Source organism: Haematobia irritans, chromosome 4 (assembly GCF_050003625.1).
Source record: "Haematobia irritans isolate KBUSLIRL chromosome 4, ASM5000362v1, whole genome shotgun sequence".
NCBI classification, from domain to species: domain Eukaryota; kingdom Metazoa; phylum Arthropoda; class Insecta; order Diptera; family Muscidae; genus Haematobia; species Haematobia irritans.
In genome coordinates, this window is record NC_134400.1 from 132,086,027 (window position 1) to 132,103,912 (window position 17,886).

Below are 17,886 nucleotides of genomic sequence, written 5' to 3' on the forward strand. Positions count from 1 at the left end.
TTAAAATAAAGAACATCGTTGGGAGGACATTTTTTGGAAGTGCTTTTAAAATTGTGCCTTTAGAAGTACTTCAAAAAAAATTTTAATTTGTTTCATTAAACTTTGTTTTAGAGCATTCATCTCATTGGGAAGGAGTCCATACCAACCTGTTAAAAGCAAAACCATTTTTTTTTTGAGTGTATATGCTTTTTGTTAATCACTTTTGTATTTTTTGTCTCTTCTTTACAGTTTGACTAAAAATGACGATCAAATGGCGTCAGAAATATAAAAATCGAAAAACCATGCAGCTACCACAAACACAACCATCACCATCAGCTTCACCACCAATAACGCTTGAAACAAAAGTCATTTACCAATTGCATCAAATGGCTGCAGAAGGGGAAATTTTGAAACCACTGCCAATGGGAAAACCCAAATCAACGAGACAAAGTCCAATAGCAATACCACTTACCACAAGAGTCAGTCGAAGTTCTGTAGGAGTGTCCACAAAAACTAGAGAGCTAAGCCACAATACCAAAACTTCTAGCAATTTTCGGTACAACATTACGAGCTCCAATACCAACAGCTGCACCACCACCACAGCGACCATTGAAAACAGCAGTAGCAATTTAAAGAGTTCTCTTAGTGAATGCAACAAAACGAAAATGTTGCCGATGACTGATGAAAATAGTCAACAACATCATCAGCAGCAGCACCAGCAGTATAGATGCCATGAAGATATTATTGACAAATCTACGACTGATTCTTATAGACCAGACCCATATGCTTCCCAAATTTCTATGCTGAGTTATGAAGGCAGTCATTCAGAACATCACCAACTTGGACCATTGTCGAAACAAAGTAGACTATCTATGGGGCATCATCATCCTCATCACGATTATGAGGAGAAGGTAATAAAACGGCGCCACTTCCAAATCAAACAACATTCAAATAAATGCACCAGCAGTAGTAGAAGAGATGATAGGGTGGATAATCCATCGGACACCAGGATAACTAAAATGCAGGAACCTTTTGAGTGGCAAAGCTCGACACGAGTAAAAACCCAAGAAGCCACAATTACAAGACCAATGCCATCAGGGGCTATTATCAATATTATTGACACTCTGTTAACTGTCAGTGTCATTACTAATGGATCTGGTGATGCCTCAACTGTCCAAAAGACTGTAAATAACACAAAAATTCCCAAGTGTTGTGAGGTCATAACTACAAAAAAATCAAAATTTAAAGCGATTTTGGATGCCACATTCAAGTCAAGCTGTCGCCACCAATTGTCGGCGATTTGTTTAACTCTAATCTGTTTGTTTGCATTTGCCACAACGGCAACATCAGCCACAACATGGAATGCATCCTCAGTGCCGTCACAATCAACGTCACCATCATCATCGTCATCACCATCATCGTTGTCATCCCTAATTGCCTCGGGATCAGGCAATAGTTCTTCACCAATACCAGCTGAACCTATAGCAGAAGCTGTTTTGTCTGGCGCCTCTGCTCCCGACAATGATTCACAACCTGCCAAATCTTTACCTATGCTTGCGTCTACTATACCTCAATGTACACTCTCGCAATTTAGCTGTTCGAATGGTCGTTGTGTACCGCTGAGTAAATACTGCAATAATGTCAACGATTGTGGCGATGGAAGTGATGAACCGCGATTTTGTTCACGTAAGTTAAGATATTCGCATAAGTCAATCACACTGATAAATCAATGTCCCTAGCATTTCCTTAGTAGACAATCGAAAACAGTTTTAACCTGGGTTAATATGACTATCAAAACTCGTTACACTGAGAGAAAAACAAATTGATTTTATAATTTTGTCTCCCATTGAAATGAAATTTCCTACAAAGAAAGTAAACTTTTTCACTGGATTGGATTGAAATGGACTACTTTAGGCGAAAAGTGAAATAAGTTGTATACCAATTTGATTTTTTGTTTAGGGGCAAGAATTTACGAACACTTTTCGATTTTTAACTACCATTGACGAAATTCTTCCATCTATAAAATACAATTTACACACTGAAAAACTATTGTCGTGAGGCCAAAGATTTTTCTAAACACTAAAAAAAGTTTACTTGGATCCAAAGATTTTGACCTTTACTTTAAGATTTTGCTATTGATTCCGAGCCAAAGATGCGGCTTCTTTAAAATAAAGACATGTTTAAGCGAACTACTTAGCTTTAAAGCTAGGACCAATAAAATTACAAGTAAGATCAAATTTTCATTCTCTTTTCACAATTTATAAATAAAGGTACTCACGCACAAACAAATGCCACTTTAAAAATCCAAATTATAACGGATACTTCAAAGTAAACAAGTATATACGGCCAGGCCGAAGCTTATGTACCCTCCACCATGGATTGCGTAGAAATTTCTACGGAAGACTGTCATCCACAATCAAAATCTTATTTCTATAGAAATAACATTTTGACAAAATTTTCTATAAAAATAACATTTTGACAAAACTTTCAATAAAATTAAATTTTTACAAAATATTCTATAGAAATAAAATTTTGACAACATTTTCTATAGAAATAAAATTTTGCCAAAATTTCCTATAGAAATAAAATTTTGCCAAAATTTTCTATAGAAATAGAATTTTACAAAATTTTCTATAGGAATAAAATTTTGACAAAATTTTCTATAGAAATAAAATTTTGACAAAATTTTCTATAGAAATAAAATTTTGCCAAAATTTTCTATAGAAATAAAATTTTGCCAAAATTTTCTATAGAAATAAAATTTTACAAAATTTTCTATAGGAATAAAATTTTGACAAAATTTTCTATAGAAATAAAATTTTGACAATGTTTTCTATAGAAATAAAATTTTGGAAAATTTTTTTTTTGGCTCGAGTGGCAACCATGATTATCAACCGGTATGGACCAATTTTGACATGGTTATTAGCGGCCATATACTAACACCACGTTGCAAATTTCATCCGGATCGGATAAATTTTGCTCCTCCTAGAGGCTCCGGAGGTCAAATCTGGGGATCGGTTTATATGGGGGCTATATATAATTATGGACCGATATGGACCAATTTTTGCATGGTTGTTAGAGACCATATACTATCTATAGAAATAAGATTTTTACAAAATTTTCTATAGAAATAAAATTTTAACAAAATTTTCTATAAAAATAAGATTTTAACAAAATTTTCAATAGAATTACATTTTTACAACATTCTCTATAGAATTAAAATTTTGACAACATTTTCTATAGAAATAAAATTTTGCCAAAATTTTCTATAGAAATAAAATTTTACAAAATTTTCTATAGGAATAAAATTTTGACAAAATTTTCTATAGAAATAAAATTTTGACAACATTTTCTATAGAAATAAAATTTTGGAAGATTATTTTTGGCTCGAGTGTCAACCATGATTATGAACCGATATGGACCAATTTTTGCATTGTTGTTAGAGACAATATACCAACACCACGTACCAAATTTCAACCGGATCGGATGAATTTTACTCCTCTAAGAGGCTCCGGAGGTCAAATCTGGGGATCGGTTTATATGGGGGCCACATATATAATTATGGACCGATATGGACCAATTTTTGCATGGTTGTTAGAGATCATATGCTTATACCATATACCAAATTTCAGCTGGATCGGATGAAATTTGCTTCTCTTAGAGGATCCGCAAACCAAGTCTGGGGATCGGTTTATATGGGGGCTATATATAATTATGGACCGATATGGACCAATTTTTGCACGGTTGTTAGAGACCATATACTAACACTACGTACCAAATTTCAAACGGATCGGATAAATTTTGCTCCTATAAGAGACTCCGGACGTCAAATCTGGGGATCGGTTTATATTGGGGCTATATATAATTATGGACCGATATGTTCTAACAACCATGCAAAAACTGGTCCATACATGGTACTCTTATAGGCTCCGCAAGCCAAATCTGGGGGTCCGTTTATATGGGCCGTTTGCAATACCATCCGACCTACATCAATAACAACTACTTGTGCCAAGTTTGAAGTCGATAGCTTGTTTCATTCGGAAGTTAGCGTAATTTCAACAGACGGACGGACGGACATGCTTAGATCGACTCAGAATTTCACCACGACCCAGAATATATATTCTTTATGGGGTCTTAGAGCAATATTTCGATGTGTTACAAACGGAATGACAAAGTTAATATATCCAGGGCTGGCAATTTTGCCGATTTATCGGCATTTTGACGATTTTTGACTCAAAAACTAGCGGTTTCCTATTTTTCGACGGTTCAAGAATTTGGAAAAATCGAAATCTTAACCGATTTCGATTAAATTTTGCTTACTTTAAGGGTACTTTACCTTGTATTAAATTTGAAGACAACCTATTTAGCTCAATACGACGATGCCTATATATGGGGGCTATATCTAAATGTGATCCGATTTTTTTCCAAATTCAATAGCGTTCATCCTTGTGCCCAAAAAGCACTGAACCAAGCTTTATCAAAATAATTACGAACAATACATAGACAGACCGACCGATGAACGGACGAATACAAATAGATCGACTCAGGAGGTGATGCTGACTCGATCAGTATGTTTTATGGAGTCTAAAGTCAATAAAAGTTATTATTCCCTAAGCATTTAAATTTAATTAAATTTATTTAAATTCCCGATTTTTTGACGATTTTTTACGGGAAAATGTGAAGATTTTTCTTAAAATTTTATTGGCAGCCCTGCCCCTATCCTATGGTGAAGGGTATAAAAATGTTTTCTTAATTCCAAAAAAAAAAAAAAACTTTAAACCAAAAACGATAAATCCTCAAAATAAGACCTAGCCTATATTTAACTTAAATCTAAAGTTTCAATATTTCAGTTAATTCAAGGACAATTTCTTAAAATCACAAATGTGTAACTTTACCTTAACGAAAATTAGCCTTAGGTCAAAGATGTGCAACTTTAACAGAGAGACGCAAATTTACAAAATTTGTCCTAAATTTAATGAAAAACAAGTATATACGGCCGTAAGTTCGTACCCTCCACCATGGACCAATATGGACCAATTTTTGTGTGATTGGGGTCGGCTATATATAACTATAGACCGATATGGACCAATTTTGGCATGGTAATTAGCGGCCTTATACTAACAACACGTTGCAAATTTCAACCGGATCAGATGAATTTTGCTCCTCCAAGAGGCTCCGGAGATCAAATCTGGGGAACGGTTTATATGGGGGCTATATATGATTATGGACCGATATGGACCAATTCTTGCGTGTTTGTTAGAGACAACATTCTAACACCACGTTCCAAATTTCAACAGGATCGGATGAATTTTGCTCCTCTAAGAGGCTCCGGAGTTCAAATCATGGGATTGGTTCATATGGGGGCTATAAATAATTATGGACCGATATGGACCAATTTTGGCATGGTTGATAGGGACCATATACCAACATCATCTACCAAATTTCAGGCGGATCGGATGAAATTTGCTTCTCTTTGAGGCTCCGCAAGCCAAATGTGGGGATCGTTTTATATGGGGGCTATATATAATTATAGACCGATGTGGACCAATTTTAGAATGGTTTTTAGAGACCATATACCAACACCATGTACCAAATTTTAGCCGGATCGGATGAAATTTGTTTCCCTTAGAGCAATCGCAAGCCAAATTTGGGGGTCCGTTTATATGGGGGCTATATATAATTATGGGCCGATGTGGACCAATTTTTGCATGGTCATTAGAGAACATATACCAACACCATGTACCAAATTTCAGCCGGATCGGATGAACTTTAAAATCATTTCCAAAAATATCCACATCGAAATATTACTCTAAGACCCCATAAAGTATATATATTCTGGGACGTGGTGAAATTCTCAATCGTTCTAGTCGATGTCCGTCCGTCTGTTGAAATCACTCTAACCGAACCGCCGAACGATATAAGCTATCGACTTGAAACTTGGCACAAGTATTTGTTATTGATGTAGGTAAGATGGTATTGCAAATGGACAATATCGGACCAATTTTACGTATAGCCCCCATATAAACTGACCCCCATATTTGGCTTGCGGAGCCTCTTAGAGAAACAAATTTCATCCGATCCGGTTGAAATTTGTACGTGGTGTTAGTATATGGCCTCTAATAACCATGCAAAAATGTATCCATATCGGTCCATAATTATGTATAGCCCCTGTATAAACCGATCCCCAAATTTGATTTGCGGAGGTGCAAATTTCATGCGATCCGGTTTAAATTGGGTATGTGGTGTTAATATATTAGTCCAAATCGGTATATAATTTTACATAGGCCCCATATAAACCGTCCGGCTGAAATTTGGTATATGATCTAGATTTTATCAACCATTCAAATATTGGACCATATAGGTTCATAAATATATATAGCCCCTATATAAACCGATCACCAGGTTTTGATTTTTTTCGCTTCCTAGAAGTGGAAATTTCATTTCCTGTCGATCTATAATTACATATAGCCCCCATACAAACCGATCCCCAGATTTAATTTCTCGCGCTTCCTGAAGGTGCAAATTTCATTCGATCCGGTTGAAATTTTGCTCTCTAATAACCGTGCGAAAATTGGTTCATATAGGTTCATAATTATTTATAGACTCCTCTATATAAACCGATCAAGAACTTAATTGTTTTATGTAGGTAACTAGCGTAACCCGGCCCACTTCGCTGCGCCTTCCAAAGCATATTTTCGGTAACTTAGTCAACCATATCCTTCCATTTGAAAACAAATTCGAAAAAATTTGAACTCTTTTAAAGAGTAGGGTCAGGGGAAGTCTGGCACAAAAAATGAAGTACTGATTAATCACTCCATGGTTTCCACACACGTGTGTCGTACACTTCGGACTACTTGCTTTTTCGTTTAAATAAAGAAAAAAGGCGGTTATGCAAATTGTTGGACAATCTTCTACATTTTCTGTGAATTTCAAACGTGGCTTGTCAAGGGGAGATATACTTCTGCTCAACATACCGTCCAATAAATCGGAAAAAGTAAAAGTACTTAAAAATTGACCATTTTAACATTTGTTGAAGTGTTGGACACGAAGAACATGACTTTCCCAAACATATACCGGAAAATGAAGCAGCCTCTATGTTGTCTGTCAACTTCATGTAAAGCTTTTTACTTAAAAAAGTCTGGAAGGAGCCTGTGGAAAAATCATAAATTATGTACCGAGTTGCCATTTATCGACAATCCTCTACTTTCTATTTTCAAAAAAATCGGGCAAAAACTCCTCCTTTGTAAATTTCAAGTAAACTTGAGAATTCTAGTTTTTTTTCAGTTTTAGAGGAGGTCTCCTTCCCCGTCCCAATATCGAAAAATGATATAGCATACATTATGTAGACGTCCCAGAAAATCTCAAATTATAAGCCCAATTTTTAAACAGCAGGGCAAGGGGAGGCCCCTCTTCCCTTCCGAATATCACAAAATCAGATATCCATTATAATAATATAACTTACCCCACATCCTCTGTAAATTTCAAGTAAATTGGAAAAGTTTATATACGTGAGGAGAATAGAGGTCTCCATGTGCCCTTTTATTTTTCCCCGACCAAATATTAAAAAATCATATACCACTTATAAATTTTATAATCTCCCCCAAGTTCTTCGTAAAATTTCAGTATGTCGACAAATTTTAGTTTTTTCACTGTACTCAAAAAAAAAGTGGGACAAAGGGGAGGCCCCCCCGCCCTCCTCTAACAAATATCGAAAAATAAAGTAGCTGTTCTTTGCCTTCAACCTACCCTCAAAATTTCAAGCAAATCGGATAATATTGTTCCAATTTTCAAAAAGTCGGGCAAGGAGGTCCCCTTCCCGTCCAAATATTTAAAAAATCGGGTACCCCATAATAAATTCATAACCTCACGGCGTGTTCTCTGTAAATCTCAAGTAAATCAGACAATTTTCGTTTTTTTTTACTGTACTTTAAACAAAAGTCGTATAAAGGGGGTGGTCCATATCGGTCCACTTTTACGTATAGCCCCCATATAAATGGACCCCTAATTTTGGCTTGCGGAGCCTCTAAGAGAAGCAAATTTCATCCGATCCGGCTGAAATTTGGTTTATTGTGTTAGTATATGGTCTCTAATGACCATATAAACCGATCCCCAGATTTGGCTTGCGGAGTCTCTAAGATAAGCAAATTTCATCCGATCCGGCTGAAATTTGGTACATGGTGTCAGTATATGGTCTCTAATGACCATATAAATCGATCCCCAGATTTGGCTTCCGGAGCCTCTAAGAGAAGCAAATTTCATCCGATCCGGCTGAAATTTGGTACATGGTGTCAGCATATGATCTACAACAACCATGCAAAAATTGGTCCACACCGATACAGAATTATATATAGCCCCCATATAAACCGATCCCCAAATTTGGCTTGCGGAGCCTCTACGAGAAGCAAATTTCACCGGATCTGGTTGAAATTTGGTACGTGGGTTTAGTATATGGTCTCTAACAACCATGCACAAATTGCTCCATACCAGTCTTAATTATATATAACCCCCATTTAAACCAATCCCCAGATTTGACCTCCGTTGCTCTTGGAGGAGTTACGTGACATTTGAAATTTGGTACATGCGCTAATATATGGCCGCTAACAACCATGCCAAAATTGGTCCATATCGGTCTATAGTTATATATAGCCGATCCCCAAAAATAATCTACCAAAATTTTATTTCTATAGAAAATGTTAGTCAAAATTTTATTACCATACAAAATTTTTCAAGATTTTATTTCTATAGAAAATTTTGTCAAAATGTTATTTCTATAGAAAATTTTGTCAAAATTTTTTTTGATATAGAAAATTTTGTTAAAATTTTATTCCTATAGAAAATTTTGTCAAAATGTTATTTCTATAGAAAATTATGTCAAACTGAATTATATACGTATTTAATCGGTCTTTTTTTTTTTTTTGAGAAGACGGTGTTACGAAGTTTTAAGATACCTTGCCATCGGCAAGTGTTACAGCAACCCAAGTAATTCGATTGTGGATGACAGTCTGTCTGTACACTCAAAAAAAAGTTTACTTGCATCCAAAGATTTTGACCTTCCCTTAAGGATTTTGGTATTGATTCCGAGCCAAAGATGCGGCTTCTTTAAAATAAAAAATTTTTTTAGTGACCTATCTGACTTTGAATCTAGGACCACTGAAATTAAAATTTTCATTCTTTTTTTCGCGGTTTATTAATAAAGGTCCTCACATACAAACAAATGCCAGTTTAAAAATCCAAATTGTAACGGGTACTTCAAAGTAAAGAATGTTTTCTTAATTCCAAAAAAAAAAAATTAAACCAAAGACGCTAAATCCTCAAAAAAAAGTCTTAGCTTATATTTGAAGCGTTTTTATCTAAAACATAAAGTTTCAATATTTCAGTTAATTTAAGGACAATTTCCTTAAATCAAAAATGTGTTTCATTACTTTATGGGAAATTAGCCTTAGTTCAAAGACATGCGACTTTAACGGAGGGACACAACTTTATAAAATTGGCGTCCTAAATATAATGGAAAAAATTTTGAATTTTGAAGAAATTTTGAATTACAATTTTGTTATTTTAAAGAAATAATTAATAAATTCATTCATAAATTCATGTCCAATTAGCTCGTATTGGAAATGTAACAATATGTAACGCAATTGATTTGGACGAGGAACCGGCATGCTTTGACATCAGGCTAACATGAAAAAAAAAAAAATTAACGGATTTAGTTGGTACCACTCCATTTCGTAAGGCCTCCATATAGACTGATTTCACTTCTAGAGGCGCTCTGATCATGAAAGTTGCTTGAAACTGAAAGTAAAATTTCCAAATCTATAGATTTTAGATTTCAAATCAAAGCGTTATTTAATCATTTTTATAGATTATCATTCTATACATTATCAAGTAACCCGCTATATATTTTCAAATAACACGCTACGACGAAGAGTTTTCAAAGGTAACTGCTATATTTGATTCATGGTGGTGGATATTTAAGATTCGGCCTGCCCGAACTTACTGCTGTATATACTTGTTTTCTGTTACTATATTCAAATCTTTTATTTTTAAAATTTGGTATAATTTGAATCCAAAAAGTATACTTTTTATTCTCGTGGTACAATTTAAAAAGTTGATTATTCGTCCCTGGTTCAAATTCATATTTAATTTTTATATGTACAAAATATCCCAGAGAGCACTGAGAAATCTTACATGTGCCAATGAAACTAATTTGTTGTTTTAGCAAACTTCAAAAGAATTTTCAATGCCAAATTGGTATGGCCAATTTATTTTTCACCTCCTCTCTCTCTCTTTCCCTCTCTTTATACTACTCTTACTCTATATAAAAATGTTTTATTTAAGGGAAAACTTATTATCAATGACAACGAGACATAGCCACAAGTCTGGTACACAGTGTACATTTCATAGAATTCAATTAAAAGAAGCCAATGTAACAAAACGCCAATGGGTCATCCTTACCCAAAATGGGTAAGTCTAAAAAAAGCCAACGAAAAAACTTTTTGAGACCACATAAGTTTCTTAGTCATAGCTTTTTTTGTTGCACGAAAAGTAGATGCACTTGCCTATTACACTCAACTATATTTGAAGAGATGAGGCAAAATATTTGGGGCGGTGTTGCAGATGACAATAGATTGGACAAATACAGGAAAGGAACAAGTTCTGTTTCTACCCACAAACATAGAGCAATATAGCAAGCAAGTACCATACCATGAGTTCAAAATACAAAAATGCAAACATTAGCGTGGATCGGACAAGTTAATCTAACGAAATTCTCTTTTAGATCTAACGATATGTATTTTTATACCCTAAACCATTAGGTGATCAAGGTATTGTAAAACATTGATGTTTGTTCTAAACCTGATCTACACTGAACACAAAGCATGACCCGGTCCAAAGATTAAGTCTTTACTCTAATGATTTTGGTATTTATTTTGAGCCAAAGAAGCGGAGATTTGAAGTGAGGATACTTTTAAGAGACAATTCTCCTTTAAGTTTGTGTTTTGTGTACTTGATTCTAGGAACCAAATTTTATTTTTTCAGCTGTTTTTCTTCATATGCTACACCCAGAGAAGGAATATGATTACCTCAACCATGTTTCAAGAGCAAAATGTTATTTTTGTATGGTGACCATGTAGCATTTTCCTTCTCTGCGTGTATCAGTGTACTGACCAATCTGAGTCGACCTAAAGTCGGGCGGGACCGACTATATTATACCCTGCACCACTTTGTAGATCTAAATTTTCGATACCATATCACATCCGTCAAATATGTTGGGGGATATATATAAATGTTTGTCCCAAATACATACATTTAAATATCACTCGATCTGGACAGAATTTGATAGACTTCTACAAAATCTATAGACTCAATATTTAAGTTGGGTAATGCACTAAGGTGGAACAAAATGTTAGTAAAAAAACAAGTAAGGAAAGTCTAAAGTCGGGCGGGGCCGACTATATTGTACCCTGCACCACTTTGTAGATCTAAATTTTCGATACCGTATCACATCCGTCAAATGTGTTGGGTGCTATATATAAAGGTTTGTCCCAATTACATACATTTAAATATCACTCGATTTGGACAGAATTTGATAGACTTTTACAAAATCTATAGACTCAAAATTTAAGTTGGCTAATGCACTACGGTGGAACACAATTTTAGTAAAAAACAAGTAAGGAAAGTCTAAAGTCGGGCGGGACCGACTATATTATACCCTGCACCACTTTGTAGATCTAAATTTTCGATACCATATCACATCCGTCAAATGTGTTGGGTGCTATATAAAGGTACGCCCCAAATACATACATTTAAATATCACTTGATTTGGACAGAATTTGATAGACTTTTACAAAATCTATAGACTCAAAATTTAAGTTGGCTAATGCACTAGGGTGGAACACAATTTTAGTAAAAAAAAATATGGGAAACATTTAAATCTGAAGCAATTTTAAGGAAACTTCGCAAAAGTTTATTTATGATTTATCGCTCGATATATATGTATTACAAGTTTAGGAAAATTAGAGTGAGTTTTGCAACTTTTCGACTAAGCAGTGGCGATTTTACAAGGAAAATGTTGGTATTTTGACCATTTTTGTCGAAATCAGAAAAACATATATATGGGAGCTATATCTAAATCTTAACCGATTTCAACCAAATTTGGCACGCATAGCTAGAATGCTAAATCTACTCCCTGTGCAAAATTTCAACCAAATTGGGCCAAAACTCAGGCTTCTGGGCCATATAAGTCCATATCGGGCGAAAAATATATATGGAAGCTATATCTAAATCTGAACCGATTTCAATCAAATTTGGCACACATGACTATACTACTAATTGTGCTCCTTGTGCAAAATTTCAAGCTAATCGAGATAAAACTCTGTCTTCTGGGTCCATATAAGTGCATATCGGGCGAAAGATATATATGGGAGCTATATCTAAATCTAAATCGATTTCAACCAAATTTGGCACACATAGCTACAATGCTAAATCTACTCCTTGTGCAAAATTTCAACTAAACCGGAGCACAAAATTGGCCTCTGTGGTCATATGAGTGTAAATCGGGCGAAAGCTATATATGGGAGCTATATATAAATCTGAACCGATTTCAATGAAATTTGGCACGCATAGCTAGAATGCTAAATCTACTCCCTGTGCAAAATTTCAACCAAATGGGGTCAAAACTTTAGCTTGTAGGACCATATTAGTCCATATCGGGCGAAAGATATATATGGGAGCTATATATAAATCTGAACCGATTTCAATAAAATTTGGCACACTTGACTATAGTACTAATTGTTCTTCTTGTGCAAAAGTTTAAGCAAATTAGGGTAAAACTCTGGCTTCTGGGGCCATATAAGTCCATATCGGGCGAAATATATATATGGGGGCTATATCTAAATCTGAACCGATTTCTTCCAAAATCAATAGGGATCTATTCTGAGCCAAAACACATACTTGTGCCAAATGTTAAGTCGATTGGACTAAAACTGCGACCTAGACTTTGATTACAAAAATGTGTTCACGGACAGACGGACAGACGGACATCGCTATATCGACTCAGGAACCCACCCTGAGCATTTTTGCCAAAGAAACCATGTGTCTATCTCGTCTCCTTCTGGGTGTTGCAAACATATGCATTAACTTATAATACCCTGTTCCACAGTGTGGAGCAGGGTATAATTATACCCTGCACCACTTTGAAGATCTAAATTTTCGATACCATATCACATCCGTCGAATGTGTGGGCGCTATATATATATAGGTTTGTCCCAAACACATACATTTAAATATCACTCGATCTGGACAGAATTTGATAGACTTCTACAAAATCTATAGACTCAAAATTTAAGTTCGGTATGCACTAAGGTGGAACAAAATGTTAGTAAAAAAATATGGGAAACATTTAAATCGGAAGCAATTTTAAGGAAACTTCGCAAAAGTTTATTTATGATTTATCGCTCGATATATATGTATTAGAAGTTTAGGAAAATTAGAGTCATTTTTACAGCTTTTCGACTAAGCAGTAGCGATTTTACAAGGAAAATGTTGGTATTTTGACCATTTTTGTCGAAATCAGAAAAACATATATATGGGAGCTATATCTAAATCTGAGCCGATTTCAACCTAATTTGGCACGCATAGCTACAATGCAAATTCTACTCCCTATGCAAAATTTCAATTAAATCGGAGTAAAAGATTGGCCACTGTGGTCATATGAGTGTATATCGGGCGAACGATATATATGGAAGCTATATCTAAATCTGAACCGATTTCTTCCAAAATCAATAGGGTTTTATTCTGAGCCAAACACATACTTGTGCCAAATTTGAAGTCGATTGGACTAAAACTGCGACCTAGAATTTGATTACAAAAATGTGTTCACGGACAGACGGAAAGACGGACATGGCAATATCGACTCAGGAACCCACCCTGAGCATTTTTGAAAATGTTGGTATTTTGACCATTTTTGTCGAAATCAGAAAAACATATATATGGGAGCTATATCTAAATCTGAACCGATTTCAACCAAATTTGGCACGCATAGCTACAATGCTAATTCTACTCCCTGTGCAAAATTTCAACTAAATCGGAGCAAAAAATTGGCCTCTGTGGTCATATGAGTGTAAATCGGGCGAAAGCTATATATGGGAGCAATATCTAAATCTGAACCGATTTCAAACAAATTTGATACGCATAGCAACAATGCTAATTCTACTCCCTGTGCAAAATTTCAACTAAATCGGAGTTAAAAATTGGCCTCTGTGGTCATATGAGTGTAAATCGGGCGAAAGATATATATGGGAGACATATATAAATCTGAACCAATTTCAACCAAATTTGGCACACTTGACTACACTACTAATTGTACTCCTAGTGCAAAATTTCAACCAAATTGGGGTAAAACTCTGGCTTCTGGGACCGTATTAGTCCATATCGGGCGAAAGATATATCTAAATCTGAACCGATTTCAATAAAATTTGGCACACTTGACTATAGTACTAATTGTTCTTCTTGTGCAAAATTTTAAGCAAATGAGGGTAAAACTCTGGCTTCTGGGGCCATATAAGTCCATATCGGGCGAAAGATATATATGGGAGCTATATCTATATCTGAACCGATTTCTTCCAAAATCAATAGGGTTCTATTCTGAGCCAAAACACATACTTGTGCCAAATTTGAAGTCGATTGGACTAAAACTACGACCTAGACTTTGATTACAAAAATGTGTTCACGGACAGACGGACATGGCTATATCGACTCAGGAGCCCACCCTGAGCACTTTTGCCAAAGACACCATGTATCTATCTCGTCTCCTTTTGGGTGTTGTAAACATATGCACTAACTTATAATACCCTGTTCCACAGTGTGGCGCAGGGTAAATGATTCATACTTATGAAGTATTTTCCATTCATACACGCACAGAAAAAACATGTTTGGACATGGTTGCCGCATGCGAACGACTTGAAATTTGGCACAAGGTTGAAATTTGGTACATGGTGTTGGCAAATGGTCTCTAGCAACCGCGCAAAAATTGGTCCATATCAGTCCATAATTATATATAGCCCCCATATAAACCAATCCCCTCCCGATTTGACCTCCGGAGCCACTTGGAGGAGCAAAATTCATCCGATTCGGTTGAAATTTGGTCCATTGCGCAAGTATATGGCCGCTAAGAATCATGCCAAACTTGGTCCATATCGGTCTTATATATAGTCCCCAGATAAACCAAACCCCAATCACACAAAAAATTGGTCCATACGGGTTCATAATTATATATAGCCCCCATACACTCAATAGAAAGTGAACCCTCTATTGCACTAAAGCCAATTTAACTTTATTTTAGTACATGGAATTATTATGTTTGGAAAAAGTTTCATTTACTCTAATAATTTTTTGCGTACGTTAGTTAACCCTTTCACTACTACCGAAATAAACCTAATGTTAAAACTTTTGTATTTTTCTTCTGTTTTTACTTGTACCAACAGCATATAGAACAAAAATTGTCATTTTGAAAACCTACCTCAATTACTTCAAGATCTATATGATCTTGTTCTGAAAACTTGATTCTTGAATTCTGACCAAATGGCCTTACGAAAATAACCGCTATGTGGCCTATAATATCTTTCAAACTGTTAGAAAAAATACAAACAAGAACCCAAAAAATTATCAGCTATAGTTTTTGCATAAATGTCCATTTACTAGAATCATACAGTATAAAAGTTGTCTCAAATTTTCCTATTTTTCGTTTATTGTTAAAGAAGTTTATAAAAATGTATTTTAGACCTCACCAATATGGATAATATTTATAGCTTATTCAAATTAAACCCTCTACCCTATAGTAACATCCCTCTACTCTATAGTAAATAAATCGAAACTAAGTGGGGAAATAGAGTTTGGTGTCTTTTTCGAATGTCCTTCTAAGTGGACATCGGTAGTGAAAGGGTTAAATGAGCTAAAAAACGGGGAAATCTTATACACAAATGAAGCATAAAGATTTACTAAATTCGTACTTCTAACAAAATAGTTCATTATTTTTTGTTTAATTTTGTAAATTTTACTACAAATGCGCATCTTGAACTTCGCATGTCATTAAAGACAATTTTGAACTCCAATTTTTCCCTTCAAACTGCAAAATTTTCTTTAACAAGTGATAAAATTAATAATATCTAATCAATTTTCTTGAATTTGTCGAAAAATATTTACTTAGTTTTGTGATGTCAAAGTAATGTCAGAGGTTGTAATACTCTGTAATTAAAATTTTCTAAAAATAATTTAAATTTTCTAAAATTAACCTAAATTTTTCTTCCTGGTGGCTTCACTGTTTTTTGAATGTCAAGATGCCCGATCTCATGTTTAACTCAATGACAAGGGACTTTCCTTTTTGTAGCCGATACGAACGCCTTTCCAAATTGCACTGAAACCCAGCATTACTGAGAGGCGATTATCCAATGCCGAACAATTTTTTGGTGTTCGGTAGAAAATTGAAATGAACCCAGAACCCTTTGTATGCAAGGCGGGCATGCAAACCATTGTACTACGGTAGCTCCCGTGGCTTCTATCGTCGTCGATTTGAGATAATCGACACTTTGACATTTTTTAGTGCAAAAATGCCCCAGGCGCAACATTTCAACGGATCTAGATCCGGAGATTTTGATTGCCGTTATGCGGTAGAATGAAGCAAGGAACTTAATTTTTGAGCAATTCTGGGTTGGCGTGTGCTTAGTGGAATGTGCTTGGTGTGACGACCAAATGTTTGTCTGCCCAGGGCTTTATCACTGTCTTTAAGACATTTTCCCGATAATATACCCAATATATATATGGATTAGGTGCTTGCTGCTCATATTTTATTGCAGCAAATCATTCGGCATTGTATTTGAGGCATCATATACCCACATAACTAAATTGTAATACCAAAATAATTACTGTTCATATTAACTGAGGTTGTTGAGCTCGAGCCACCCTAATATTTGTATATGTACTTCTATTAGTCAACTGCTTCGAAGAAATCTTTTTATACCCTCCACCATAGGATGGGGGTATATATTAACTTTGTCATTCCGTTTGTTACACATCGAAATATTGCTCTAAGGCCCCATAAAGTACATATATATTCTGGGTCGTGGTGAAATTCTGAGTCAACTTAAGCATGTCCGTCTGTTGAAATCACGCTAACTTCCAAACGAAACAATCTATCGACTTGAAATTTGGCACAAGTAGTTCTTATGAATGTAGGTCGGATCGTATTGCAAATGGATCATATCGGTTCACTTTTTCGTACAGCCCCCATATAAACGAACCCCCAGGTCTGGCTTTCGGAGCCCCTAAGAGAAGCATATTTCATCGGATCTGGCTGAAATTTGGTACATGGTGGTGGTATATGGTCTCTAACAATCATGCAAAAATTGGTCCACGTCGGTCCATAATTATATATAGCCCCCATATAAACCTCTTGGAGGAGCAAAATTCATCGGATTCGATTGAAATTTGGAACGTCGTGTAAGTATATGACCGCTAACAACCATGCCAAAATTGGTCCACATCGATCCATAATTATATATAGCCCCCATATAAACCTCTTGGAGGAGCAAAATTCATCCGATTCGATTGAAATTTGGAACGTCGTGTAAGTATATGACCGCTAACAACCATGCCAAAATTGGTCCATATCGGTCTATAGTTATATATAGCCGACCCCCAATCACACAAAAATTGGTCCGGATCGGTTCATAATCATGGTTGCCACTCGAGCCAAAAAATAATCTACCGAAATTTTATTTCTATAGACATTTTTGTCAAAATTTTATTTCTATAGAAAAATTTGTCAAGATTTTATTGCTATAGAAAATTTTGTCAAACTGAATTACACACGTATTTAATTGGTATCGGTATTAAAGATACCTTGCCATCGACAAG

The 17,886-nt window shown here is 35.3% G+C and overlaps 1 protein-coding gene across 1 annotated transcript in view; it reads left to right on the top strand.

Moving 5' to 3' along the window:
- Window positions 1-233: 233 nt before the first annotated feature.
- Window positions 234-17,886, top strand: part of LOC142233787 (uncharacterized) — a 200,879-nt gene continuing 183,226 nt past the window's right edge. The window contains exon 1 of the mRNA XM_075304817.1: window positions 234-1,665. Within this exon, the coding sequence (XP_075160932.1) occupies window positions 240-1,665 (1,426 nt within the window). The 5' untranslated portion in view covers window positions 234-239. The remainder of the gene's footprint in view (window positions 1,666-17,886) is intronic.